General features: G+C 60.2%; 1 protein-coding gene across 1 annotated transcript in view; it reads left to right on the plus strand.

Moving 5' to 3' along the window:
• The window catches only part of NPTN (neuroplastin), a 90,393-nt gene that overhangs the window by 46,890 nt on the left and 18,203 nt on the right, over window positions 1-25,300 (plus strand). Inside the window, exon 4 of the mRNA XM_068144281.1 lies at window positions 6,066-6,160. Coding sequence (XP_068000382.1) covers window positions 6,066-6,160 — 95 coding nt within the window. The remainder of the gene's footprint in view (window positions 1-6,065; window positions 6,161-25,300) is intronic.

The following is a 25,300-nucleotide window of genomic DNA, read 5'->3' on the forward strand; positions in this document are numbered from 1 at the left end:
CCAGGCTGGATGAAGCCTTGAGTGAACTGCTGTAGTGGGAGGTGTCCCTGCCCATGACTGGATGATCTTTAAGGGCCCTTCCACCCCAACCCACTGCTCTGCTACAGCTGTGCATGCTCTGGCTTTGCCTCCATCCTCCCCCTAAGGATGTGAAGGAGGATAGGACTTTTACAGCCACCTCTGCCACTGCACTGCAGCCTGCATGGAGCAGAAATCCTGTGAGGCTTCTCTGTTCCTGAAGTGAGGCCTCCACACCACAGAGGTGATGTGAACACAGGAGGCTTGCTCTGTGCTGCCAGCAGAGCTGGTTTGTACAGCTGACCTTCCATGTGCTTTCCTTGATGCCAGCATGGACAGCAAACCATCTTTCCTTTCAGAGGATCATAAATGGGCTTGGGTTGGAAGGGGGTCCTTGAATCCCTGCTCCCTTGTGACTTGCTTTGTGTATCTCAACTGCAGGCCTCAGAGTCCTGCTCCCTTGTGACTTACTTTGTGCAGCTCTGAACTGCAGGCCTCAGAGTCCTGCTCCTTGTGACTTGCTTTGTGCAGCGCTCAACTGCAGGCCTCAGAGTCCTGCTCCTTGTGACTTGCTTTGTGCAGCTCTCAAGTGCAGGCCTCAGAGTCCTGCTCCTTGTGACTTGCTTTGTGTATCTCAACTGCAGGCCTCAGAGTCCTGCTCCTTGTGACTTGCTTTGTGCAGCTCTCAAGTGCAGGCCTCAGAGTCCTGCTCCTTGTGACTTGCTTTGTGTATCTCAACTGCAGGCCTCAGAGTCCTGCTCCTTGTGACTTGCTTTGTGCAGCTCTCAACTGCAGGCCTCAGAGTCCTGCTCCTTGTGACTTGCTTTGTGCAGCTCTCAACTGCAGGCCTCAGAGTCCTGCTCCTTGTGACTTGCTTTGTGCAGCTCAAATGCAGGCCTCAGAGTCCTGCTCCTTGTGACTTGCTTTGTGTATCTCAACTGCAGGCCTCAGAGTCCTGCTCCTTGTGACTTGCTTTGTGTATCTCAACTGCAGGCCTCAGAGTCCTGCTCCTTGTGACTTGCTTTGTGTATCTCAACTGCAGGCCTCAGAGTCCTGCTCCCTTGTGACTTGCTTTGTGTATCTCAACTGCAGGCCTCAGAGTCCTGCTCCTTGTGACTTGCTTTGTGTATCTCAGCTGCAGGCCTCAGAGTCCTGCTCCTTGTGACTTGCTTTGTGCAGCTCTCAACTGCAGGCCTCAGAGTCCTGCTCCTTGTGACTTGCTTTGTGTATCTCAACTGCAGGCCTCAGAGTCCTGCTCCTTGTGACTTGCTTTGTGCAGCTCTGAACTGCAGGCCTCAGAGTCCTGCTCCTTGTGACTTGCTTTGTGCAGCTCTCAACTGCAGGCCTCAGAGTCCTGCTCCTCTGTTATCTTGTGGTGTTTTATGTTGTGGCTTCAGGATTTCAGTGACATCCCCTTAAGAATCCTGCTTCCTACAACATCAGCCATTGAACACAACCTTCCTCATTCTTCACTGAGCCTTGCTGGAGCTGCTCTTGCCAGCAGGCAGCTGTGCTCAAGGTTAAGGATGGTGTTTTCGTTGCCATTCCAATTAAGAATGGGCCACAATTAGTTGGGGTGGAGTCTTTCCCAAGCAGCAAGGGCCTGGAGGTGGCTGTGGCCATCCTCAGCTTTCACTCTGTAGCTCCTGTCCCCTTGACTGCTCTCATGGCTGGGAGGAGGAAAGTGGTTTGTTTCCTGGCTCCTCATCAGCTCATTCAGAGCTGCTTCAACCAAAGCAATGCTGGGGGAGTTTGGGGTTCTTCCACCTGCTGCAGAGTCTCTGGCTCCAAAGAGCTGAGCTCCTTCTCCAGCCAGAGTGCTGAGGGAAGCTCTTGGTTAAGCAGACTTGTTGCAGGTGCTTGTCTGGCTGTAAAACCTTGCAGCCCCATCAGCTCACACTGGGGTGAGTGCTCCAGGAGAGGCTGACAGCCTCAGACCTGGAGAAGAAGCTTGGGTAGAATGGCAGGAAGGGAATCCTAGGATTGGTTTGGTTGGAAAATGTCATCCAGCTGATCCAAGCCAACCATTATCTGCCTCTGCCACCTCTGCTGCTAAACCAGGGCCCTCAGCACCACATCTCTGCACCTCTGAAACACCTCCAGGGAGCCAAAGGATTCAACCCACTGTGAAAGGCTCTGAGAACCCTTTCAGTCAAGAAGTTTCTCCTTATGTGGACCTAACCCTGCCCTGGTGCAGCCTGAGGCCATTTCTGCATCTCCTGCCACTTGTTACTGGGGGAGCAGAGGCCCAGCCCCCTTCACCTGACTGCAGCTTCCTCTGGGGGAGTTGTAGATCATAGAACTGTCAGGGCTGGAAGGGAGCTCAAGGCTTAGCTAGCTCCAACCCCCCTGCCATGGGCTCCAACTCCCTGCCATGGGCTCCAACTCCCTGCCATGGGCTCCAACCCTCTGCCATGGGCAGGGACACCTCACACCACAGCAGCTTGCTCACAGCCACCTCCAGCCTGGCTGCAAACACCTCCAGGCAGGAGGCTTCCACCTCCCTGGGCAGCCTGGGCCAGGCTCTCACCACCCTCCTGGCCAACAACTTCCTCCTAGATACAGCCTCTTACTCTCCCACCCCTCCCTGCCTTTAAAGCCTTGTGGATAAAGAGCAGAGGTCAGGGAGTGATTATTTCAGGGCTCCTTAGCCAGCTGCTCTCTGCCTTCCCTCCTTGCTGCAGAGTCAGGACAGCTGAGGAGTGGGAAGAGCTGGGTGGAGCTGTGCCATGTCAGCCAGGTGCCATGTCCCCATGGCCAGCAGGGCTGCTGCCTGCAGGCCAAACACCCTGATGGCTTTGGTGTTTGGGTACAAAACCATCTCTCCTGCTGCCAGTAAGTGACAAGTGGCTCTCTGATCCCTTATCTGAAAGACTTTAACCTTGGAACTAGCTCCAGAGTTGGAGGGCTGGAGCTGGACAGGCAGCCATGGCCTGGGTCCAAGGATTGTTGTCTTCAAGTGAGCAGCTTTTTTCCATGTGTCTAAGCAGTTTCCATCTGTAATTTAAAGTCCTCTTTATTGCAGTGCTCTTCCCCAGAACAGAGTTCCTGTTCCCTTGGCTTTGACACCATGTGTGAGAAAGGAAAGTCAAACCAAGAAGGCTCTGGGTGCAGGGAGGGGAGGGGTGGGGAGAGCTCTGCCTCACTCTGTGCTGTGTGGAGATGGAAGAGCTGTGTCACAGTGCCATGGCCTGCACTGGGCTCAGAAGCCTCTGGCAGGGAAACAGCTGAACATGTGTGTGGAGCTCTGAAGTCATCTGCATCCCAGAAGCCTTTTGAAGGACAGCAGAAGATGGTGGGCATGAAGCTGGCACCATCCTGAGTGCAAAGGCAGCTTGCTTGTCTTGAATGAGTTGGCTTGCAAAAGATCTTAAGGATCATCCACTTCTAACCTCCCTGCTGGCAGGGACCCCTCCCACCAGCCCAGCTTGCTCAGGGCCTCATCCAGCCTGGCCTTGAGCACCCTCCAGGGAGGGGACATCCACAGCCTCCCTGGGCAGCCTGTGCCAGTGCCTTCCCCCCCCTCACTGGAGAGAACTTCTTCCTCACCTCCAGGCTCAGTCTGCCCTCCTTCAGCTTCATTCCACTGTTATTCCCAGTGTCCTTCTGGCTGCCCTGCACTTGCTGCTCACAGCTTCCCAGCATTCTGGGTGTTAGAAGGGACCTCTGGGGATCACCCAGTCCAACTCCTCTGCTCCAGCAGGGTCACCCACAGCAGCTTGCCCAGGGTCACAATGTCTGGCTGGGTTTGGAATCTCTTCCAGGGGAGGAGACTCCACAAGCTCTCTGGGCAGCCTGCTCCAGCAGCCTCATAGCCAGGAAGTTTATTCCCATACTGAGGTGGCACCTCCTGTGATCCACTTTGTGCCTCTTGTCCTGCCCCTGGGCACCACTGAGAGGAGTTTCCATGCCTCTAAGGTGACAGAGTGGCACTGGGAAGTCACTCAGCCCCAGGCTGCTTTTTGAGACAAGGCTGGTGGCAGTTTCTCCTAATCCTGTTTGGCAGTAGGCTTCAACAGGACCAAGGGCAAGGTCCTGCAGCTGGGGCAGGGCAATCCCAGGCACTGCTACAGGCTGGGCAGGGACTGGCTGGAGAGCAGCCCTGGAGAAAAGGCCTTGGGGGTGCTGGGGGAGGAGAAGCTCAGCAGGAGCCAGCAGGGAGCACTTGCAGCCCAGAGAGCCAAGCAGAGCCTGGGCTGCAGCAAGAGAAGTGTGGCCAGCAGGGCAGGGAGGGGATTCTGCCCCTCTGCTCCACTCTGCTGAGACCACAGCTGGAGCTCTGGGGCCAGTTCTGGAGCCTCTGTGCCAGGAAGGCTCTGGAGGGGCTGGAAGGTGTCCAGAGCAGGGCCAGGAGGAGGAGCAGAGGGCTGGAGCTGCTCTGCTGTGAGCACAGACTGAGGGAGTTGGGGTTGTGCAGGCTGGAGAGGAGAAGGCTCCCAGGAGACCTTCTGGTGGCCTCCCAGGATCTGCAGGGGGCTGCAAGGAAGCTGGGGAGGGACTCTGGAGGGGGTGAGGGAGGGATAGGGGTCTGGGAGACCTCTGAGGGGGGCAGGAATGAGGCCTGGGCCAGGGAGGCAGCAATGGGCACTGGCAGCCCAGAAGGCCAAGGGCAGCTGAGCTGCCAGTGCCCATTGGCAGAGGTGGAGGGAGAGGATCCTGCCCCTCTGCTCTGGGGTGTCAGGGAGGGATAGGAGTGGGGGGGCTGGAGCAGCACTAGAAGTGAGGAGCTTGAGGTTGGCTGTGAGGAAGAAGTTGTTGGCCAGGAGGGTGGTGAGAGCCTGGCCCAGGCTGCCCAGGGAGGTGGTGGAAGCCTCCTGCCTGGAGATGTTTGCAGCCAGGCTGGAGGTGGCTGTGAGCAAGCTGCTGTGGTGTGAGGTGTCCCTGCCCATGGCAGGGGGTTGGAGCTGGCTGAGCCTGGAGCTCCCTTCCAGCCCTGCCAGCTCTATGATTCAGTCAGGTCTTTCCCTTTTGCAGCTCTTCTCCATCCAGCCTCAGTCAGGGACTCTGCTCCCAGCCTCATCCTGCTAGCACCAGAGGAAGCAGCTCCTGAGTGTCCCTTGGCTGTGTTTGCAGTCTGTGCTGTGCAGCTGGCCCTGCAGGAGCTGCACACAGAGCATGCTTCCTCCTCAGGGGTGGGAGATCCCTGCCTCCTTGGCCACTGACTGGAGGATGAATGACCCTGCTGCTCCAGCTAAACTTGAGCTGATTTCCAGCCTGGACCTCGCTGTTTGTGCTGGCAGGGAGCTTCCTGCAGCTCAGGCAGGTGCCACCTGTGCCACACAGCTGGCATCACCAGCTGAAGGAAGAGTCAGTCCCTGGGAGGCCAGAACAGAACTAACCAGGTTGGAAGAGACCTTTGAGATCATCAAGTCCAACCTCCTGTGGATCCCCAGGAGAGTTTAGACTAGACTGGAATAGAATGGAACTAACTAGGTTGGAAGAGACCTTTGAGATCATTGAGTCCAACCTATCATCCAACACCATCTGATCAACTCAACCATGGCTCCAAGGGCCTCAGCCAGGCTCTTCCTAAACACCTCCAGGGACGGGGACTCCACCACCTCCCTGGGCAGCACAGCCCAAGGGCCAATTCCTCTTACTGCCAAGAACTTTCTCCTCCCCTCCAGCCTCAACCTTCCCTGGCACAGCTGCAGACTGTGTCCTCTTCTTCTGGGGCTGCTTGCCTGCCTGGCACAAGAGACCAACCCCCAGCTGGCTCCAACCTCCCTGCAGGGAGTTGCAGAGAGCAAGAAGGTCTCCCCTGAGCCTCCTCTTCTGCAGGCTAAGCAAGCCCAGCTCCCTCAGCCTCTCCTCCCAGGGCTGTGCTCCAGACCCCTCCCCAGCCTCCTTGCCCTTCTCTGGACACCTTCCAGCAGCTCAACCTGCTTCCTAAACTGAGGAGCCCAGAGCTGCACACAGGACTCCAGGTGTGGCCTAAGCAGTGCTGAAATGTGGGCTGTGGGGCTGTGGGCTGGGGGGATCACATCCTGGGCTGCTGGCTGCTAGCAGGGTGTTTAATGTTTCTCCTTTGTCTCTCCCTGCTGCAGGATTCTGAAGCCCAGAGCAGAAGAGTCTGGGGAGTACCTGTGTGTGTTTGTCTTCTCCAACTCTCCCATAGCCAATGCCACCATAGAAGTGAGAGGTACTCTGCTCTTCTGTTCTTCTCTGTTTGCCTTTGCTTCCTCTCCAGGTGCCTGGGCTTGCTGTGCCATCTCCCCTGGTGTCTGGAAGGAGGCAAGGCCTTTCCCCATGGGGCTGTCCCAGCCTGGGCTCTCCTTCCAAGGGCAGCCTTGGATGCAGGCACAGGAGGGAGGCCTCACAGGTGCAGGGAATGTGATGCTGTGGCCTGCCCAGAGGGCACTCAAACACCTTCTGGCATGCACCTTGCCCTCCTGGGGTAACCTCTCCCCTGGCTGGCTGTCCTGCAGCAGAGGCTGCTGTGGAATACAGCTGTGCTCCTGCAGAGGCAGCTGGGGGCTCCTCCCTGTGCCAGATGAGAGCAGCTGGATGTGTTCAGCCTGAGCAGCAAGCAAACCAGCAGCAGTGTCTCAGGGGTGGCAGCTGGGCACACTTGCTAAGAATGCCTGGCTCCTGGCCCTGCTGGGTGCACTGGGGCAGCCCTGCTGGCCAAAGGCTGTGCTCCCACCAGCCTCTGCACCTCTGGGACTGGACTCAGAGCATGCTTGAGGCTGGAAAAGGCCTGTAAGGTCAGTGACTCCAGCCATTACCCCAGCACTGCCATGTCCTTCAGCACCATGTCTACAAGGCATGTAAACCTCTCCAGGGCTGATGATTCAGCCACTGCCCTGGGCAGCCTGTTCCACCCTGATGCCTGTTTTGTGTGGCCTTCTTGGAGTGTTCCACCTCCCTCAGCAGGCTGCCCAGGGCAGCCTGATCCCGTTGGAGATGTCCCTGCAGAGTGCAGGGGGGTTGGACAAAGTGCCCTCTGGGGTTCTCTGCCAGCCCAGTGCAATCTGTCAATCCCCAGCTCCATGCAGAGCTTCCTCTGCTGCTCTTTGGAAATGCAGAATGGGAGGAGGGTCATAGAATCAGTCAGGGTTGGAAGGGACCACAAGGATCATCCAGTTCCAACCCCCCTGCCATGGGCAGGGACACCCCACACTAGATCAGCCTGCCCAGAGCCTCAGCCAGCCTGGCCTTAAACACCTCCAGGGACAGGGCCCCAACCACCTCCCTGGACAACCCATTCCAGGGCTTCACCACTCTCATGGGGAAGAACTTCCTCCTCACCTCCAGCCTGAATCTCCCCACCTCCAGCTTCATTCCATTCCCCCATGTCCTATCACTGCCTGAGATCCTGAGCAGTCCCTCCCCAGCCTTCCTGGAGCCCCCTTCAGATCCTGGAAGGCCACAATGAAGTCACCTCAGAGCCTTCTCTTCTGCAGACTGAACAGCCCCAACTCCTTCAGTCTGTGCTCACAGCAGAGCAGCTCCAGCCCTCTGCTCATCCTCCTGGCCCTGCTCTGGACACCTTCCAGCACCTCCACATCCCTCTTGTCATAGGGGCTCCAGAACTGGAGGCAGTACTCCAGGTGGGGTCTCCCCAGGGCTGAGTAGAGGGGGAGGATCACCTCCCTCGACCTGCTGGCCACACTTCTCCTGCTGCAGCCCAGGCTCTGCTTGGCTTTCTGGGCTGCAAGTGCACACTGAGAGCTCCTGGTGAGCTTCTCCTCCCCCAGCACCCCCAAGTCTCTCTCCTCAGGGCTGCTTTCCAGCCAGTCCCTGCCCAGCCTGGATTTGTGCCTGGGATTGCCTCCAGCCAGCTGCAGGACCCTGCCCTTGGTCTTGTTGAACCTCCTGAGGTTGGCTTGTGCCCACCTCTCCAGCCTGTCCAGGTCCCTCTGGATGGATCCCTTCCCTCCAGCTGTCTGCTGCCCCACACAGCTTGGTGTCAGCAGCAACCCTGCTGAGGGTGCACTCAGTGCCACTGTCCATGGCACCCACACAGATGTTGAACAAGCCTGGATGCCTCACCCCATCTCTTGGCATCCCTGCAGCAGCCCTGCAGCCTGTCCTGATCATCTGTGATCATTGCTGTTCAAACTCAGTAACAGAGCTCTTTCCTTTGGCCATTTCTGCTGCCCCAGTGCAGGCAAGGGGAGTGCAGCAGGGGGTGTGCAGCAGGGGGTGTGCAGCAGGGGATGTGCAGCAGGGGGTGTGCAGCAGGGGGTGTGCAGCAGGGGGTGTGCAGCAGTGAGTGTGCAGCAGGGGGTGTGCAGCAGGGGGTGTGCAGCAGGGGGGTGCAGCAGGGAGTGTGCAGCAGGGAGTGTGCAGCAGGGAGTGTGCAGCAGGGGGTGTGCAGCAGTGAGTGTGCAGCAGGGAGTGTGCAGCAGGGGGTGTGCAGCAGGGGATGTGCAGCAGGGGGTGTGCAGCAGTGAGTGTGCAGCAGGGGGTGTGCAGCAGGGGGTGTGCAGCAGGGGATGTGCAGCAGTGAGTGTGCAGCAGTGAGTGTGCAGCAGGGGGTGTGCAGCAGGGGGTGTGCAGCAGGGGGTGTGCAGCAGGGAGTGTGCAGCAGGGGGTGTGCAGCAGTGAGTGTGCAGCAGTGAGTGTGCAGCAGGGGGTGTGCAGCAGTGAGTGTGCAGCAGTGAGTGTGCAGCAGGGGGTGTGCAGCAGTGAGTGTGCAGCAGGGGGTGTGCAGCAGGGGATGTGCAGCAGGGGGTGTGCAGCAGGGAGTGTGCAGCAGTGAGTGTGCAGCAGGGGGTGTGCAGCAGTGAGTGTGCAGCAGGGGGTGTGCAGCAGGGAGTGTGCAGCAGGGAGTGTGCAGCAGGGGATGTGCAGCAGGGGGTGAGCTGCAGGGGGTGTGCAGCAGGGGGTGTGCAGCAGGGGGTGTGCAGCAGGGGGTGTGCAGCAGTGAGTGTGCAGCAGGGGGTGTGCAGCAGGGGGTGTGCAGCAGGGGGTGTGCAGCAGTGAGTGTGCAGCAGGGGGTGTGCAGCAGGGAGTGTGCAGCAGGGAGTGTGCAGCAGGGGGTGTGCAGCAGGGGGTGTGCAGCAGTGAGTGTGCAGCAGGAAGTGTGCAGCAGGGGGTGTGCAGCAGTGAGTGTGCAGCAGGGGGTGTGCAGCAGGGAGTGTGCAGCAGGGGGTGTGCAGCAGGGGGTGTGCAGCAGGGAGTGTGCAGCAGTGAGTGTGCAGCAGGGAATGTGCAGCAGGGGGTGTGCAGCAGTGAGTGTGCAGCAGGGAGTGTGCAGCAGGGGGTGTGCAGCAGTGAGTGTGCAGCAGGGAGTGTGCAGCAGGGAATGTGCAGCAGGGGATGTGCAGCAGTGAGTGTGCAGCAGTGAGTGTGCAGCAGGGGGTGTGCAGCAGTGAGTGTGCAGCAGGGGGTGTGCAGCAGGGGGTGTGCAGCAGGGAGTGTGCATCAGGGAGTGTGCAGCAGGGGTGTGCAGCAGGGGGTGTGCAGCAGGGGTGTGCAGCAGTGAGTGTGCAGCAGGGGGTGTGCAGCAGTGGGTGTGCAGCAGGGGGTGTGCAGCAGGGGTGTGCAGCAGTGAGTGTGCAGCAGGGGATGTGCAGCAGTGGGTGTGCAGCAGGGGGTGTGCATCAGGGAGTGTGCAGCAGGGGTGTGCAGCAGTGGGTGTGCAGCAGGGGTGTGCAGCAGGGGGTGTGCAGCAGGGGTGTGCAGCAGGGGTGTGCAGCAGTGAGTGTGCAGCAGGGGATGTGCAGCAGTGAGTGTGCAGCAGGGGGTGTGCATCAGGGAGTGTGCAGCAGGGGTGTGCAGCAGTGGATGTGCAGCAGGGGTGTGCAGCAGGGGGTGTGCAGCAGGGGTGTGCAGCAGTGAGTGTGCAGCAGGGGATGTGCAGCAGTGGGTGTGCAGCAGGGGGTGTGCATCAGGGAGTGTGCAGCAGGGGTGTGCAGCAGGGGGTGTGCAGCAGGGGGTGTGCAGCAGGGGGTGTGCAGCAGGGGGTGTGCAGCAGGGGTGTGCAGCAGTGAGTGTGCAGCAGGGGATGTGCAGCAGTGGGTGTGCAGCAGGGGATGTGCATCAGGGAGTGTGCAGCAGGGGTGTGCAGCAGTGGGTGTGCAGCAGGGGTGTGCAGCAGGGGGTGTGCAGCAGGGGTGTGCAGCAGTGAGTGTGCAGCAGGGGATGTGCAGCAGTGGGTGTGCAGCAGGGGGTGTGCATCAGGGAGTGTGCAGCAGGGGTGTGCAGCAGGGGGTGTGCAGCAGGGGGTGTGCAGCAGTGAGTGTGCAGCAGGGGGTGTGCAGCAGGGGGTGTGCAGCAGTGAGTGTGCAGCAGGGGGTGTGCAGCAGGGGATGTGCAGCAGGGGGTGTGCAGCAGGGAGTGTGCAGCAGTGGGTGTGCAGCAGGGGGTGTGCAGCAGTGAGTGTGCAGCAGGGGGTGTGCAGCAGGGAGTGTGCAGCAGGGAGTGTGCAGCAGGGGATGTGCAGCAGGGGGTGTGCAGCAGGGGGTGTGCAGCAGGGAGTGTGCAGCAGGGAGTGTGCAGCAGGGGTGTGCAGCAGGGGGTGTGCAGCAGGGAGTGTGCAGCAGGGAGTGTGCAGCAGGGGGTGTGCAGCAGAGGGTGTGCAGCAGGGAGTGTGCAGCAGGGAGTGTGCAGCAGGGGATGTGCAGCAGGGAGTGTGCAGCAGGGGGTGTGCAGCAGGGGGTGTGCAGCAGGGAGTGTGCAGCAGGGAATGTGCAGCAGGGGGTGTGCAGCAGTGAGTGTGCAGCAGGGGGTGTGCAGCAGGGGGTGTGCAGCAGGGGGTGTGCAGCAGGGAGTGTGCAGCAGGGGGTGTGCAGCAGGGGGTGTGCAGCAGGGAGTGTGCAGCAGGGGGTGTGCAGCAGGGAGTGTGCAGCAGGGGGTGTGCAGCAGTGAGTGTGCAGCAGGGGGTGTGCAGCAGTGAGTGTGCAGCAGGGGGTGTGCAGCAGGGGGTGTGCAGCAGGGGTGTGCATCAGGGAGTGTGCAGCAGTGAGTGTGCATCAGGGAGTGTGCAGCAGGGGTGTGCAGCAGGGGGTGTGCAGCAGGGGTGTGCAGCAGGGGGTGTGCAGCAGGGGATGTGCAGCAGTGAGTGTGCAGCAGAGGGTGTGCAGCAGTGAGTGTGCAGCAGGGGTGTGCAGCAGGGGGTGTGCAGCAGGGGGTGTGCAGCAGTGAGTGTGCAGCAGGGGGTGTGCAGCAGGGGTGTGCAGCAGGGGGTGTGCAGCAGGGAGTGTGCAGCAGGGGGTGTGCAGCAGGGGGTGTGCAGCAGGGAGTGTGCAGCAGGGGGTGTGCAGCAGGGGGTGTGCAGCAGTGAGTGTGCAGCAGGGAGTGTGCAGCAGTGGGTGTGCAGCAGGGGGTGTGCAGCAGTGAGTGTGCAGCAGGGGGTGTGCAGCAGGGGATGTGCAGCAGGGGATGTGCAGCAGGGGGTGTGCAGCAGGGGGTGTGCAGCAGGGAGTGTGCAGCAGGGAGTGTGCAGCAGTGGGTGTGCAGCAGGGGGTGTGCAGCAGTGAGTGTGCAGCAGGGGGTGTGCAGCAGGGGGTGTGCAGCAGGGAGTGTGCAGCAGGGGGTGTGCAGCAGGGGATGTGCAGCAGGGAGTGTGCAGCAGGGAGTGTGCAGCAGGGGTGTGCAGCAGGGGGTGTGCAGCAGGGGGTGTGCAGCAGGGAGTGTGCAGCAGGGGGTGTGCAGCAGGGGATGTGCAGCAGGGAGTGTGCAGCAGGGAGTGTGCAGCAGGGGTGTGCAGCAGGGGGTGTGCAGCAGTGAGTGTGCAGCAGGGAGTGTGCAGCAGGGGGTGTGCAGCAGTGAGTGTGCAGCAGTGAGTGTGCAGCAGGGGGTGTGCAGCAGTGAGTGTGCAGCAGGGAGTGTGCAGCAGGGGGTGTGCAGCAGGGGGTGTGCAGCAGGGAGTGTGCAGCAGGGGGTGTGCAGCAGAGGGTGTGCAGCAGGGAGTGTGCAGCAGGGGATGTGCAGCAGGGAATGTGCAGCAGGGGGTGTGCAGCAGGGAGTGTGCAGCAGGGGATGTGCAGCAGGGAATGTGCAGCAGGGAGTGTGCAGCAGGGAGTGTGCAGCAGGGAATGTGCAGCAGGGAATGTGCAGCAGGGGGTGTGCAGCAGTGAGTGTGCAGCAGGGGGTGTGCAGCAGGGGGTGTGCAGCAGGGGGTGTGCAGCAGGGAGTGTGCAGCAGGGAATGTGCAGCAGGGGGTGTGCAGCAGTGAGTGTGCAGCAGGGAGTGTGCAGCAGGGAATGTGCAGCAGGGGGTGTGCAGCAGTGAGTGTGCAGCAGGGGGTGTGCAGCAGGGGGTGTGCAGCAGGGGGTGTGCAGCAGGGAGTGTGCAGCAGGGGGTGTGCAGCAGGGAATGTGCAGCAGGGAGTGTGCAGCAGGGAATGTGCAGCAGGGGGTGTGCAGCAGGGGTGTGCAGCAGGGGGTGTGCAGCAGGGGGTGTGCAGCAGGGGGTGTGCAGCAGGGGTGTGCAGCAGGGGGTGTGCAGCAGGGGTGTGCAGCAGGGGTGTGCAGCAGGGGGTGTGCAGCAGGGGTGTGCAGCAGGGGGTGTGCAGCAGGGGTGTGCAGCAGGGGTGTGCAGCAGGGGGTGTGCAGCAGGGGATGTGCAGCAGGGGTGTGCAGCAGGGGGTGTGCAGCAGGGGTGTGCAGCAGGGGTGTGCAGCAGGGGGTGTGCAGCAGGGGGTGTGCAGCAGGGGTGTGCAGCAGGGGGTGTGCAGCAGGGGGTGTGCAGCAGTGAGTGTGCAGCAGGGGGTGTGCAGCAGGGGGTGTGCAGCAGGGAGTGTGCAGCAGGGAGTGTGCAGCAGGGGGTGTGCAGCAGGGGGTGTGCAGCAGGGGATGAGCAGCAGGGGGTGTGCAGCAGGGGGTGTGCAGCAGGGAATGTGCAGCAGGGAGTGTGCAGCAGGGGGTGTGCAGCAGTGAGTGTGCAGCAGGGAATGTGCAGCAGGGGGTGTGCAGCAGTGAGTGTGCAGCAGGGAGTGTGCAGCAGGGGATGTGCAGCAGGGGTGTGCAGCAGGGGTGTGCAGCAGGGGGTGTGCAGCAGGGGTGTGCAGCAGGGGGTGTGCAGCAGGGAGTGTGCAGCAGGGGATGTGCAGCAGGGGTGTGCAGCAGGGGTGTGCAGCAGGGGGTGTGCAGCAGGGGGTGTGCAGCAGTGAGTGTGCAGCAGGGGGTGTGCAGCAGGGGTGTGCAGCAGGGGGTGTGCAGCAGGGAGTGTGCAGCAGGGGGTGTGCAGCAGGGGTGTGCAGCAGGGGTGTGCAGCAGGGGGTGTGCAGCAGGGGTGTGCAGCAGGGGGTGTGCAGCAGGGAGTGTGCAGCAGGGGGTGTGCAGCAGGGGTGTGCAGCAGGGGTGTGCAGCAGGGAGTGTGCAGCAGGGAGTGTGCAGCAGGGGGTGTGCAGCAGGGGATGTGCAGCAGGGGTGTGCAGCAGGGGTGTGCAGCAGGGGGTGTGCAGCAGGGGTGTGCAGCAGGGGGTGTGCAGCAGGGAGTGTGCAGCAGGGGTGTGCAGCAGGGGTGTGCAGCAGGGGTGTGCAGCAGGGAGTGTGCAGCAGGGGTGTGCAGCAGGGGTGTGCAGCAGGGGGTGTGCAGCAGGGGGTGTGCAGCAGGGGATGTGCAGCAGGGGTGTGCAGCAGGGGGTGTGCAGCAGGGGTGTGCAGCAGGGAGTGTGCAGCAGGGGTGTGCAGCAGGGGATGTGCAGCAGGGGTGTGCAGCAGGGGTGTGCAGCAGGGGTGTGCAGCAGGGGGTGTGCAGCAGGGGTGTGCAGCAGGGGGTGTGCAGCAGGGGATGTGCAGCAGGGGTGTGCAGCAGGGGTGTGCAGCAGGGGGTGTGCAGCAGGGGTGTGCAGCAGGGGGTGTGCAGCAGGGAGTGTGCAGCAGGGGTGTGCAGCAGGGGGTGTGCAGCAGGGAGTGTGCAGCAGGGGGTGTGCAGGCTGGGCAGGGACTGGCTGGAGAGCAGCCCTGGAGAAAAGGCCTTGGGGGTGCTGGGGGAGGAGAAGCTCAGCAGGAGCCAGCAGGGAGCACTTGCAGCCCAGAGAGCCAAGCAGAGCCTGGGCTGCAGCAGGAGAAGTGTGGCCAGCAGGGCAGGGAGGGGATTCTGCTCCTCTGCTCCACTCTGTTGAGCCCACAGCTGGAGCTCTGGGGCCAGTTCTGGAGCCTCTGTGCCAGGAAGGATGTGGAGGGGCTGGAAGGTGTCCAGAGCAGGGCCAGGAGTTTGAGCAGAGGGCTGGAGCTGCTCTGCTGTGAGGACAGACTGAGGGAGTTGGGGTTGTGCAGGCTGGAGAGGAGAAGGCTCCCAGGAGACCTTCTGGTGGCCTCCCAGGATCTGCAGGGGGCTGCAAGCAAGCTGGGGAGGGACTTTGGAGGGTGTGAGGGAGGGATAGGGGTCTGGGAGACCTCTGAGGGGGGCAAGAATGGGGCCTGGGCCAGGGAGGCAGCAATGGGCACTGGCAGCCCAGAAGGCCAAGGGCAGCTGAGCTGCCAGTGCCCATTGGCAGAGGTGGAGGGAGAACTGCCAGGGGTTGTCGGGAGTGAGGAAGGATCTTGTCTGGTCTGCAGAGCAGGGTGGGGTGTGAGGGTGGCTTTCAACTGGACAAATTCTCCTGTAGCAGTAACCTGGGCTGCACTGGGAGCAGAAGCTGGAGAGCTCTGCAGGCTCCCTGAAGCCCTCAGGCTGCAGAGGAATCCTTTCTGGCCAGTGCCCATCTGCATTGCTGCTCTGGAGGAGCCAGGCTGTTTAACTTCACAGAACCTCAGAATGGTTTGGGTCTTCCAGTCCCAAGCCCCTTGCCACGGGAGATGTCCTTCTAGCCCAGGGTGCTGAAGGCCCTGGCCAGGCTGGCCTTGAGCTGCTGTCACACCTGGCTTGGCTTGGTTCGCTCTCAGCAAGATCCCTGCTGGCAGCAAATGGTCCAGAGGCTGTTTGTCCTTTCTGAGGGGGATGTGATTCTGCAGCTGGCCTGTGCTGGTGGGACCAAGGGGCTGTGGCCTCAGGCTAGAGCAGAGCAGATTCAGACTGGATGTTGTCAGCAAATGTGCAGCTGACAGCAAGCTGGGGGCAGGAGTTGAGCTGTGAGAGGGTAGGAGAGCTCTGCAGAGGGACCTTGCCAGGCTGCACAGATGGGCAGAGGCCAAGGGCAGGAGATTGAAGACATCCAAGTGCCAGGGGCTGCACTTTGGCCACAGCAACCCCAGGCAGTGCTGCAGGCTGGGGACAGAGTGGCTGAGAGCAGCCAGGCAGAGAGGGAGCTGGGGGAGTGGTGGAGAGCAGCTGAAGAGGAGGCAGCAGTGTGCCCAGGGGGCCAAGAAGGCCAAGGGCATCCTGGCCTGCAGCAGGCAGAGTGTGGCCAGCAGGAGCAGGGAGGTGATTGTGCCCCTGTACTCTGCATTGGTTAGGCAGCACCTTGAGTCCTGTGTCCAGCTCTGGGCTCCTCAGTTTCAGAAGGAGATTGAGAGACTTGAAGGTGTCCAGAGAAGGGCAAGGAGGCTGGGGAGGGGTGTGGAGCACAGCCCTGGGAGGAGAGGCTGAGGGAGCTGGGCTTGCTTAGCCTGCAGAAGAGGAGGCTCAGGGGAGACCTTCTTGCTCTCTGCAGCTCCCTGCAGGGAGGTTGGAGCCAGCTGGGGGTTGGTCTCTTGTGCCAGGCAGGCAAGCAGCCCCAGAAGAAGAGGACACAGTCTGCAGCTGTGCCAGGGGAGGTTGAGGCTGGAGGGGAGGAGAAAGTTGTTGGCAGCAAGAGGAATTGGCCCTTGGGCTGTGCTGCCCAGGGAGGTGGTGGAGTCCCCATGGCTGGAGGTGTTGCAGAGGGGATTGGATGTGGCCCTTGGTGCCATGGTTTAGTCATGAGGTCTGTGAGACTGTTAGGAGCAGGTTCTGCCCCCTGTGGGTGGTGGAGCACTGGAACAGGTTGCCCAGGGAGCTGGCTGAGCTGGCTGCAGATGTTCCACACCTCGTCCCAAAGCAGTGCTCACTCTCAGAGCAGGCAGCTTGCTTTGGTGCTCCTCCAGCTGCAGAGCTGTCACCTGGGGTGGCTCAGGGGGGCTAAGCCTTGTGTGGCCTGGCAGCTGCCCTCCTTTAATGCTTACTTGCAGAGCTGGCCCTGTCCAGGCAGTGGTGGTGAAGCCATTGTGCACTACTGGAACTGCTCAGTGGAGTTCAGTCACAGGTTGGAGCTGCTGAGGCAGAGAGCAGAGCTGCTGCTGGGCTATGGAAGTGCTGATGGACCAAAATAGGAGCTTCCTGACAAGCTGTGAAGAGCTCCAGCAGTGCCTGGCAGCAGATGCACTCCAGGATGCAGCAGAGCCTTTATGTAATGCTGCCTATTTTCTGCCTGGCTCTGGGCATGTGCTCTGTGCAGGCAGGAGGCTGGGCCTGGGCTGGGACTGCAGGGGGGCTCTGTGCACTCCCAGCACCTTGGCTGGGTGGCAGGAGTGCCCCAGGGGCTGCTCTGGGGATTGCAGGCAGGGCACACATGGCCTTTCCTCAGCTTGTGCCTGAAGCGCCTGCTGGAGACTTCAGCCTGCTTGGAGGCTGCAGGGAATCACAGAAGGCTTTGGGTAGGAAGGGAGCTCAAAGGTCAGCCAGCTCCAACCCCCTGCCATGGGCAGGGACACCTCCCACTAGAACAAGTTGCTCACGGCCTCATCCATAGAATCATAGAATGCTCTGGGTTGGAAGGGACCTCTAAAGCTCATCCAGGCCTCTGCACTCAGCAGGGACAGCCCCAACCAGAGCAGGCTGCCCTGAGCCCTGCCCAGCCTCACCTTGAACATCTCCAGGGCTGGGACCCCAACCACCTCCCTGGGCAACCTGCTGCAGTGTTCCAGCAGCCTCCTGGGGCAGAACTTGTTCCTCACATCTCAATCTCAGTCTGCTCTGCTCTGAAGCCATTGCCCCTGTGCCTGTCCCAGACAGTCTCTCATCATCTCTTCATCTCTTGTAGGCCCCCTTCAGGTACTGGACTGCTCCATCCTGGCCTTGAACACTTTCAGGGAGGAGGCACCACACCCTCCCTGGGCAACCTGTGCCAGTCTCCCAACCCTCACTGGAAAGAACTTCTCCCTGCTCTCCAGTCTCAATCTCCCCTCCTCAAGCTCCAAGCCATTCCCACTCCAGTCCATCCAACCCTGGAAGTGTTCCAAGATAGACTGGCTGGGGGCTTGAGCAACCTGCTCTAGTGGAAAGTGTCCTTGCCCATGATAGGGAGGCTGGAACTGGATGATCTTTAAGGTCTCTTCCAACCCAGCCCCTCCTGTGACTTGTGACTCACTGCAGTTAGCCCCAGGCTGTCAGGGGCTCTGTGTGAGCACAGCTCTGAAGCTGAGCAAATCCCAGGCTCACAGAATCAGTAGGGCTTGGAAGAGACCTCCAAAGGTCATCAATTCCAACCCCCCCTGCCAGAGCAGGAGCACAGAACCCAGCACAGGTCACACAGGAACACATCCAGACAGGGCTGGGAAGGGTCCAGAGCAGGAGACTCCACAACCTCTCTGGGCAGCCTGCTCCAGGGCTCTGGGATCTCCCAGTGCAGAAGTTGCTCCTCCTGTTGAGCTGGAACCTCCTGTGCTGCAGTTTGTATCCATTGCCCCTTGGCCTATCTCAGGGTGCAGCTGAGCAGAGCCTGGCCCTGGCTCCTCCCTTCTGACCCCCAGCCCTCAGCTATTGATAGACATTGATCAGATCCCTCTCAGCCTTCTCCTCTCCAGACTGAACACCCCCAGGGCTCTCAGCCTCTCCTCCCCAGGCAGTGCTCCAGGCCCTTCCTCATCCTCATAGCCCTCCTTGGACTCTCTCCAGCAGCTCCCTGTCCCTCTGGGGAGCCCAGAGCTGGGCCAATGCTGTTCCTGGGATGGTTCTGCCTTGCAAGGACCTTCTCTCCCCCTCTGCTGTGGCAGTGCAGCCAGCTGGCTGGGGGTGCTGCAGGTGAGCAGCTGCTGATGCTTGCTGTGGCTCTTTTCAGCAGGAGCAGTGCCTGCTCCCTGTCTGCAGGCAGCTCTTCCACACCAGCTGCTCTGCACCCAGTGGGAGTAGCTGCAGTGCCTCTGCTGTGCTGCTGGAGCTCTGGCCTGGAGGATGACAAGGAAAAAACCCACCCCTGAGGTGTTCTGCCTCTGCAGCCCTTCTGCTCTTGGCAGCAGCTTGGGAAGAGGAGGAGGATGGAGAGAAGGTTGTGGTTCTGTCTTCTGATACTCACCAGAGCACAGAAGCTGGTAGGGCAGAGGATGCTTCCAGCTCCATCTGGCTGCCCAGCAGTGCTGCAAGCATCAGGACTGCTGAGGGAGGGAGGCTGCCTGCCCCCCCTGCCCTGCCTTCTTCCCATCAGGGGCTCCCTTCTTTCTGGGCACCTGGACCTTCTTAGTGTCTCTTCCTCTGACCTCATCAAGGGCATTGTCCTGACCTCCCTCCTCATCCCTCATTGTTTTTCACCTCTCTTCCACCCTCCCTAGTTGCTGTGTGGATTTGAAGTGCTCAGATCAGCTGAGAGACCTCAGCCTTGCCCTTGGGGAGTGCTCATTCTGAGCCCTGATTCCAGCTCCCCTGGGCTCCTCTTTCCTGGGCACTCCCACACTCTGAATGCTTCTCTTCTAGTCTGGCCCCAGCCCAAGCAGCAGCCTTGGGAGCTCTTGCTTCACAGATTCACAGAGTGGGTCAGGTTGGAAGGGACCTGCAGGACCATCTACTTCCAACCCTCCTGCCCTGGGCAGGGACCCCTCCCACCAGCCCAGATTGCTCCAGGCCTCATCCAGGCTGGCCTTCAACACCTCCAGGGAAAGGGCATCCATGACCTCCCTGGGCAACCTGCTCCAGGCTCTCCCCACCCTCACTGCAAAGAATTTCTTCCTCCAGTCTCAGTCTCCCTTCTTCCAGCTCAAAGCCATTGCCCCTCGTCCTGCCACTCCCAGCCCTTCTCCACAGTCCCTTCCCAGCTTTCTTCCAGCCCCCCTTCAGGCCCCCTAAGGTCTCCCTGGAGCCTTCTCTTCTGCAGGCTGAACAGCCCAACTCTCCCTTAGCCTATCCCCATAGTGGGAGGTTCTGCAGCCTTCTGAGCCTCTTTGTGGTCTCCTCTGGCCCCACTCCAACAATCTCATGTCCCTCTTATCCTCTGGGTCCCAGAGCTGGAGGCAGTGCTGCAGGTGGGGGCTGAGCAGAGCAGAGGGGCAGAATCCCCTCCCTGTGCTGCTGCTCTCCCTGCTCTGGCTGCAGCTCAGCACTCAGCTGCCTGCTGGGCTGACAGGGGCCACTGCTGGCTCCTGGGGAGTTTGGCACCCACTGACACCCCCAAGGCCTTCTCTTGCAGGCTGCTCTCAGCCACTCCTCACCCAGCCTGGATCTGTGCTTGGGATTGCCCCAGCCTAGGGGCAGGACCTTGCCCTTGGCCTTGTTGAACTTGCCCAGGCTGGCTTGGGCCCCTGTCTCAAGCCTGTGCCAATCCCTCTGGCTGGCTGCTTGGCTCCTGGCTGCTTCTGCTGCAGTTTCACAGGGTTGTGCCAGGCAGGAAGGAGTCAGCAGCAGCAATCAGATCTGCCCCCAGCACAGCTGCATTCTGGAGCCACCTGAAGCAGTGCACAGAAGATGCAGCTTGCTCTCTCCCTTCTTACAGTAGCTTTGCTGTCAGCTCTTCACCCAGGCCTGAAAGGTAGACCTGGATTGAATGAGAAAGAAGAAAAAGAACTCTTCCAGAGCCCTTTTTGCTTAGGTCACCCAAAGGACAGAACAGTTTCTGGATGCTAGAATATTTTTAGCTGCTTTTGCCCTTGCTGTAGCTTTGTCCCTTAATGGGAAGACTTGAAGGGGGTTTGCTAAGTGGGGCACAGGCTGGAGGTGTCCTGCATTTCAGTGCTGCTCTCCTTGGGGATGCAAACAGCCAGGTATCAAGGGCTGGGCACCCTGTGTGTCTCAAGAAAGGACACTGCATGGCCTGTGACAAGAGGAAAAGCCTGTTGTGGAGGCTGATAGAACAGAATCAACCAGCTGGGAAAAGACCTTCAAGGTCACCAAGGCCAACCTCTCACCCAGCACCATCTGATCAACTCAACCATGGCTCCAAGGGCCTCAGCCAGGCTCTTCCTAAACACCTCCAGGGATCGGGACTCCACCACCTCCCTGGGCAGCACAGCCCAAGGGCCAATTCCTCTTGCTGCCAACAACTTTCTCCTCCCCTCCAGCCTCAACCTCCCCTGGCACAGCTGCAGACTGTGTCCTCTTCTTCTGGGGCTGCTTGCCTGCCTGGCACAAGAGACCAACCCCCAGCTGGTGACAACCTCCCTGCAGGCAGTTGCAGAGAGCAAGAAGGTCTCCCCTGAGCCTCCTCTTCTGCAGGCTAAGCAAGCCCAGCTCCCTCAGCCTCTCCTCACAGGGCTGTGCTCCAGACCCCTCCCCAGCCTCCTTGCCCTTCTCTGGACACCTTCAAGTCTCTCAATGTCCTTCTGAAACTGAGGAGCCCAGAGCTGGACACAGGACTCAAGCTGTGGCCTAAGCAGTGCTGAGCCCAGGGGCAGGGTCCCAGCTGAGACCAGGGGCTGCATTCAAGCCAGAAAGCTGCTGCAGAGCTTTTTGGGGTACCAGAAGCATGGAGGTGTGAAGTTTACTCTGGCACAAGGCCCTTGCTTTGGTGAGGCAGTTCAAGGCTAGCACAAGGAGGATGCTTCTCAGGTCAGTCCTGTGCCAGGAATGGCTGCAGGGGTTTGGGGCTGGTCTCTGGGGGTGAGGCCCTGCCTCTCCTGGCTCTTCCAGCTGCTGTTTCAAACAAGCCTTCTGTTCAACCTGGGGAAGAGAAGGCTCCAGGGAGACCTTCTTCTGGCCTATCTGTGCTTCAAGGGGGCAGTCAGAAGGCTGGGGACAGAGTGTTTATCAGGGCCCCTTGTGACAGGCCCAGGGGTGGTGGTTTGAAATTGGGAGAGCTGGACCACACAGAAGGAAGGTGGTGAAACGCTGGCCCAGGTTGCCCCAGAGCCACTCCAGGTTTGGTTAAGGCTCTGAGCAGCCTGCTGTAACTGCAGCTGCCCCTGCTGAGTGCAGGGGGTTGGAGTAGGTGACCTTCAGAGGCCCCTTCCAACCCAGACCAGTCTGACCCTGTGGCTCAGCTCTCCTGTTGCACAGTGCAAGAGGGAAACACTCAGTGTCTTCTGTCAGGGCACCACCTTGGTCTGGCTGCTGTGGGAGCTGGCTCAGCATGCTGGGCTCAGGCCTCTGTACCTCACCAGGGCTGTGGCTTCTGCTGCTGAGAAGCTGAAGCCAACTCTAGATCCTTTCTGAACAGAAGCTGCTTCCTTCTGCTCCAGTGCCAGGAACAGAGGAAGCACAGAAGAGTGTCAGGGAGATCCTGCTGGCAGAGCTCCCCAGGCAGGGGCTGCTCTGGGGCTGAAGCTGTGCCTGAGGTCAGGCACAGGTCTGAGTTGTGGTTTGTGCAGCAGGACACAGCTGACCAGAGCCAGGGAATGGCTTGGAAGGGACCTTCAAGATCAGCCAGTGCCAACCCCCTGCCCTGGGCAGGGATCCCTCCCACCAGCCCAGGCTGCTCAAGGCCTCATCCAACCTGGCCTACAACACCTCCAGGGAGGGGGCAGCCACAGCCTCCCTGGGCTCCAGTGTCTCCCCAGCCTCACTTGGAAAGAATTTCTCCCTAATCCCCAGTCTCAGTCTCCCCTTTCCAGCTCAAAGCCATTGTCCTCATCCTGGCACTCCCAGCCCTCTTCAGAAGTCCCTCCCCAGCTCTCCTGGAGCTCCATTCAGGTGCTGGAAGCCTTCTCCAGGGCTGAACAGCCCCAGCTCTCTCAGCCTGTCTTTGTGGTAGAGGTTTTCCATCTCTCTGACTATCTTCATGGCCTCCTCTGGAGCCTCTCCAGCAGTTCCAGGTCCTTCTTGTGCTGGGGGCAGCAGAAGGGACTGCAGTACTGCAGGTGGGGTCCCAGCAGAGCAGAGGGAGGGAAACACTTCATGGCTCAGCCATGGGCTGAGAGAGGGCAGCATCATGCCCTGAAACATTAATGTTCCACCCAGAGCTCCCCTCAGGCTGAGGACAGAAATAGTCCTGGCCTAGCAGGGCTGCTGCTCAACTGGGCCCAGCAAGGGCAGGCAGGAGGTATTCTTGGCTCCTCTGCTCCCATTGGGATAGCCTGGGGATGCTGTCCTCCTCTTGCAGGAGATCTATAATTATCCCTGGGCTGAAGGGGAGCAGGAGGGCAGCCTGCAGGAGAGCTTTGGGTGTCCTAGAAAGCTTTCCTCCTCTCTTGAGCTGCCAGCACCCTCCCAGAGAAGTGGGCCAGCTGCAGAGTGCTGGATTGCTGTAGCCTCTTCCCCTGCAGGGTTCTGCTTGGAGTCACTGGCTGCTGGTGGCTGGCAGTGAAGGATGAAGTGCTGGCAGGGGGAGGCTGTGGTGAGGCTTCAGCTGGAAGCTGATGGATCCTGGCTCCTCCTTTCCCAGTGGGGGTAACTCAGAGTGGTCTTTGACAGCCTGCCAGTGCCAGCTCTGGGGTGGTCACCTGGCTGCCTCAGGGCTGGCTCTTCTCTTCTGTTGCTGCTGGCCTGTTGTCTCCAGGAGCAGATCTCTGCACCTCAGCCTGCAGGAAGCAAAAGCCACAAGGAAGTCACCAAGCTCCTGCCTCAAAGAGGAAGGAAGAGCTCACAGCTTGTTAGGGACTGAAAGGGACCTCTAGAGGTCCTTGAGTTCAACCTCCCTGCCAGAGCAGGGTCACCCAGGGCCGCTCACCCAGAGCACATCCAGACAGGCCTCCATGCAAGGAGACTCCCCAGCCTCTCTGGGCAGCCTGCTCCAGGGCTCCAGCACCCCCACAGTGAAGGTGCTTGTTGAGGTGGAGCCTCCTGTGCTCCATCTTGTACCTGCTGTTTCTTCTCCTATCCCTGGGAGCCACCAAAAGAGCCTGGCACCTTGCTCCTGACCCCCACCCCTCCCACAGTGAGAGGCACTGACCACATCCCCTCTCAGCCTCCTCTCCAGGCTAAACAGCCCCAGGGCTCTCAGCCTTCCTTCACAGCAGAGATGTTCAAGTCCCTCTGGCATCCTCATAGCTCTCTGTTGGACTCTGTCAGTGGACCATGAGATGAAATTCACTTCTTGAGCCACCATCTCCTGGCTGAAATGTTACAGACCCCTTTGGGGCTTGGTTTGAAGGGGTGCTGCACGCCCATGCCTCACCTCCTGAAGGTGCAATGCAGTGCACTCACCACTACAGCTGATTTGTTTCTCCTTGGAGACCTTCAGCTTGAACACTGAATGGCCTCCAGGTGCTGTCATGGGGGAGAGCAGCTGAAGAGGAGGCAGCAGTGTGCCCAGGGGGCCAAGAAGGCCAAGGGCATCCTGGCCTGCAGCAGGCAGAGTGTGGCCAGCAGGAGCAGGGAGGTGATTGTGCCCTGGGCTCAGCACTGCTTAGGCCACAGCTTGAGTCCTGTGTCCAGCTCTGGGCTCCTCAGTTTCAGAAGGAGATTGAGAGACTTGAAGGTGTCCAGAGAAGGGCAAGGAGGCTGGGGAGGGGTCTGGAGCACAGCCCTGGGAGGAGAGGCTCCCAAGCAGGCAAGCAGCCCCAGAACAAGAGGACATAGTCTGCAGCTGTGCCAGGGGAGGTTGAGGCTGGAGGGGAGGAGAAAGTTCTTGGCAGCCAGAGGAATTGGCCCTTGGGCTGTGCTGCCCAGGGAGGTGGAGGAGTCCCCATGGCTGGAGGTGTTTAGGAAGAGCCTGGATGAGGCCCTTGGTGCCATGGTTGAGTTGATCAGATGGTGCTGGGTGAGAGGTTGGACTGGATGGTCTCACAGTTCTCTTCCAACCTGGTCTGGTCTGGTCTGGTCTATTCTATTCTATTCTATTCTATTGTATTCCATCCCATCCCATCCCTATCCTATCCCTATCCCTATCCCTATCCCTATCCCTATCCCTATCCCTGTCCCTGTCCCTATCCCTATCCTATCCTATCCTATCCTATCCTATCCTATCCTATCCTATCCTATCCTATCCTATCCTATCCCATCCTATCCATCATGCATCAGCTGCCTCCAACAGGACTCTTGCAGGAGCAAGGCCTGGGACGCTTCCTGCAGCTGACAAGCTCTGCCTCTGAAGGTGCCAATTGCTGTAGCCCCTCAGCCTGCCAGTGGCTCTCCCAGAGGGCTGTGATGTCCCTCTGGGGAAGGGCAGCTCCATCTGATGTTTTCTGCTTGCCTGAGGTGCTTCTGCTTGGCTTTGATTTGCTGGGCCCCAGCAGAACTCTGCCATTGCTTTAATTCCTTCAGCCTGCAGCTGAGCTGCCAGAAGCCTTCCTGCTCCCCCTCTGCAGGGGTAGGGAAGGGAGCTCTCTCTTTCAGCAGGCTCCTGGGGAGAAACTGCAGTGCCTGGGGGTCTCTTCCTGGAGCCTGGGCTGGGGCTGGCCTGGATTAGCAGCTCAGCGTGCTGCCATCACACAGCAGGCCACGTGTGACATGATTAGCCAGCTAGAAAGCAAATGGCCTTCAGAGGTGGTCACTGCAGCACCAGAGCCATCTGCTTAAGGGAAGGTTCAGCTCAGGCACTGCTCTGATCCACCCTAATCTCTCGTGAGGCATTAGGCTGCCACGAGCAGCACTGACCTGGCTGGCAGAGAAATGACCTCCCAGGAGCCTCTGCTGGAGCTCAGGGTTGCCTTCTGCCCAGCTTCACCTGCAGCCCTCCTTGGAACAGAGGCATTTGTGTGTAGGCCTGAGCTGGAAGGGGCTGCCCAGGGAGGGGCTGGGGGCAGTGTCCCTGGAGGTGTTCAGGAAAGGCCTGGGTGAGGCACTTAGTGCCATGGGCTGGCTGGCTGGTTGCTTGGACTTGTTGGTTTGGAGCTCTCTGCCAGCCTGGCTGACTCTGTGGCTGCTGCTGCTTTACAGCTGCCCAGAGGGACCCAGGAGTGCTGCTGCTGGAAGGGTCATCAAGCACAGCACCTCACAGCCTGTGTGTGGGCTGAAGCCCCAACTGCTGCTGCAGGGAGGCAGCCCTCCATTCAGCTTCCAGAAATGCTCTTGAAGACAGCATCAGCTCAAAGTCCTGATGTGGGGCAGGCTGGGGATGGAGTCTGCCTGGGATGCAGCAAGGCCTTTGCCACCATCCCCCACTGCAACCTCCTGGGCAAGCTGTCAGCCCCTGGCTGGGACAGCAGCTCTCTGAGCTGGGTTAGGAACTGGCTGGAGGCTGAGCCCAGAGAGTGGTGGTGAATGGTGCCACAGCCAGCTGGCAGCCAGGCACCAGTGCTGTGCCCCAGGGAGCAGTGCTGGGCCCCAGCCTGGTCAATATCTTGATTGATGATCTGCAGGAGGGGATGGAGTCCATCAGCAGGAAATGTGCAGCTGACAGCAAGCTGAGGGCAGGAGTTGAGCTGTGAGAGGGTAGGAGAGCTCTGCAGAGGGACCTTGCCAGGCT

This window comes from Melanerpes formicivorus, unplaced genomic scaffold, assembly GCF_026170545.1.
Source record: "Melanerpes formicivorus ecotype bairdi unplaced genomic scaffold, bMelFor1.0.p_v2 SCAF_10, whole genome shotgun sequence".
NCBI classification, from domain to species: Eukaryota; Metazoa; Chordata; class Aves; order Piciformes; family Picidae; genus Melanerpes; species Melanerpes formicivorus.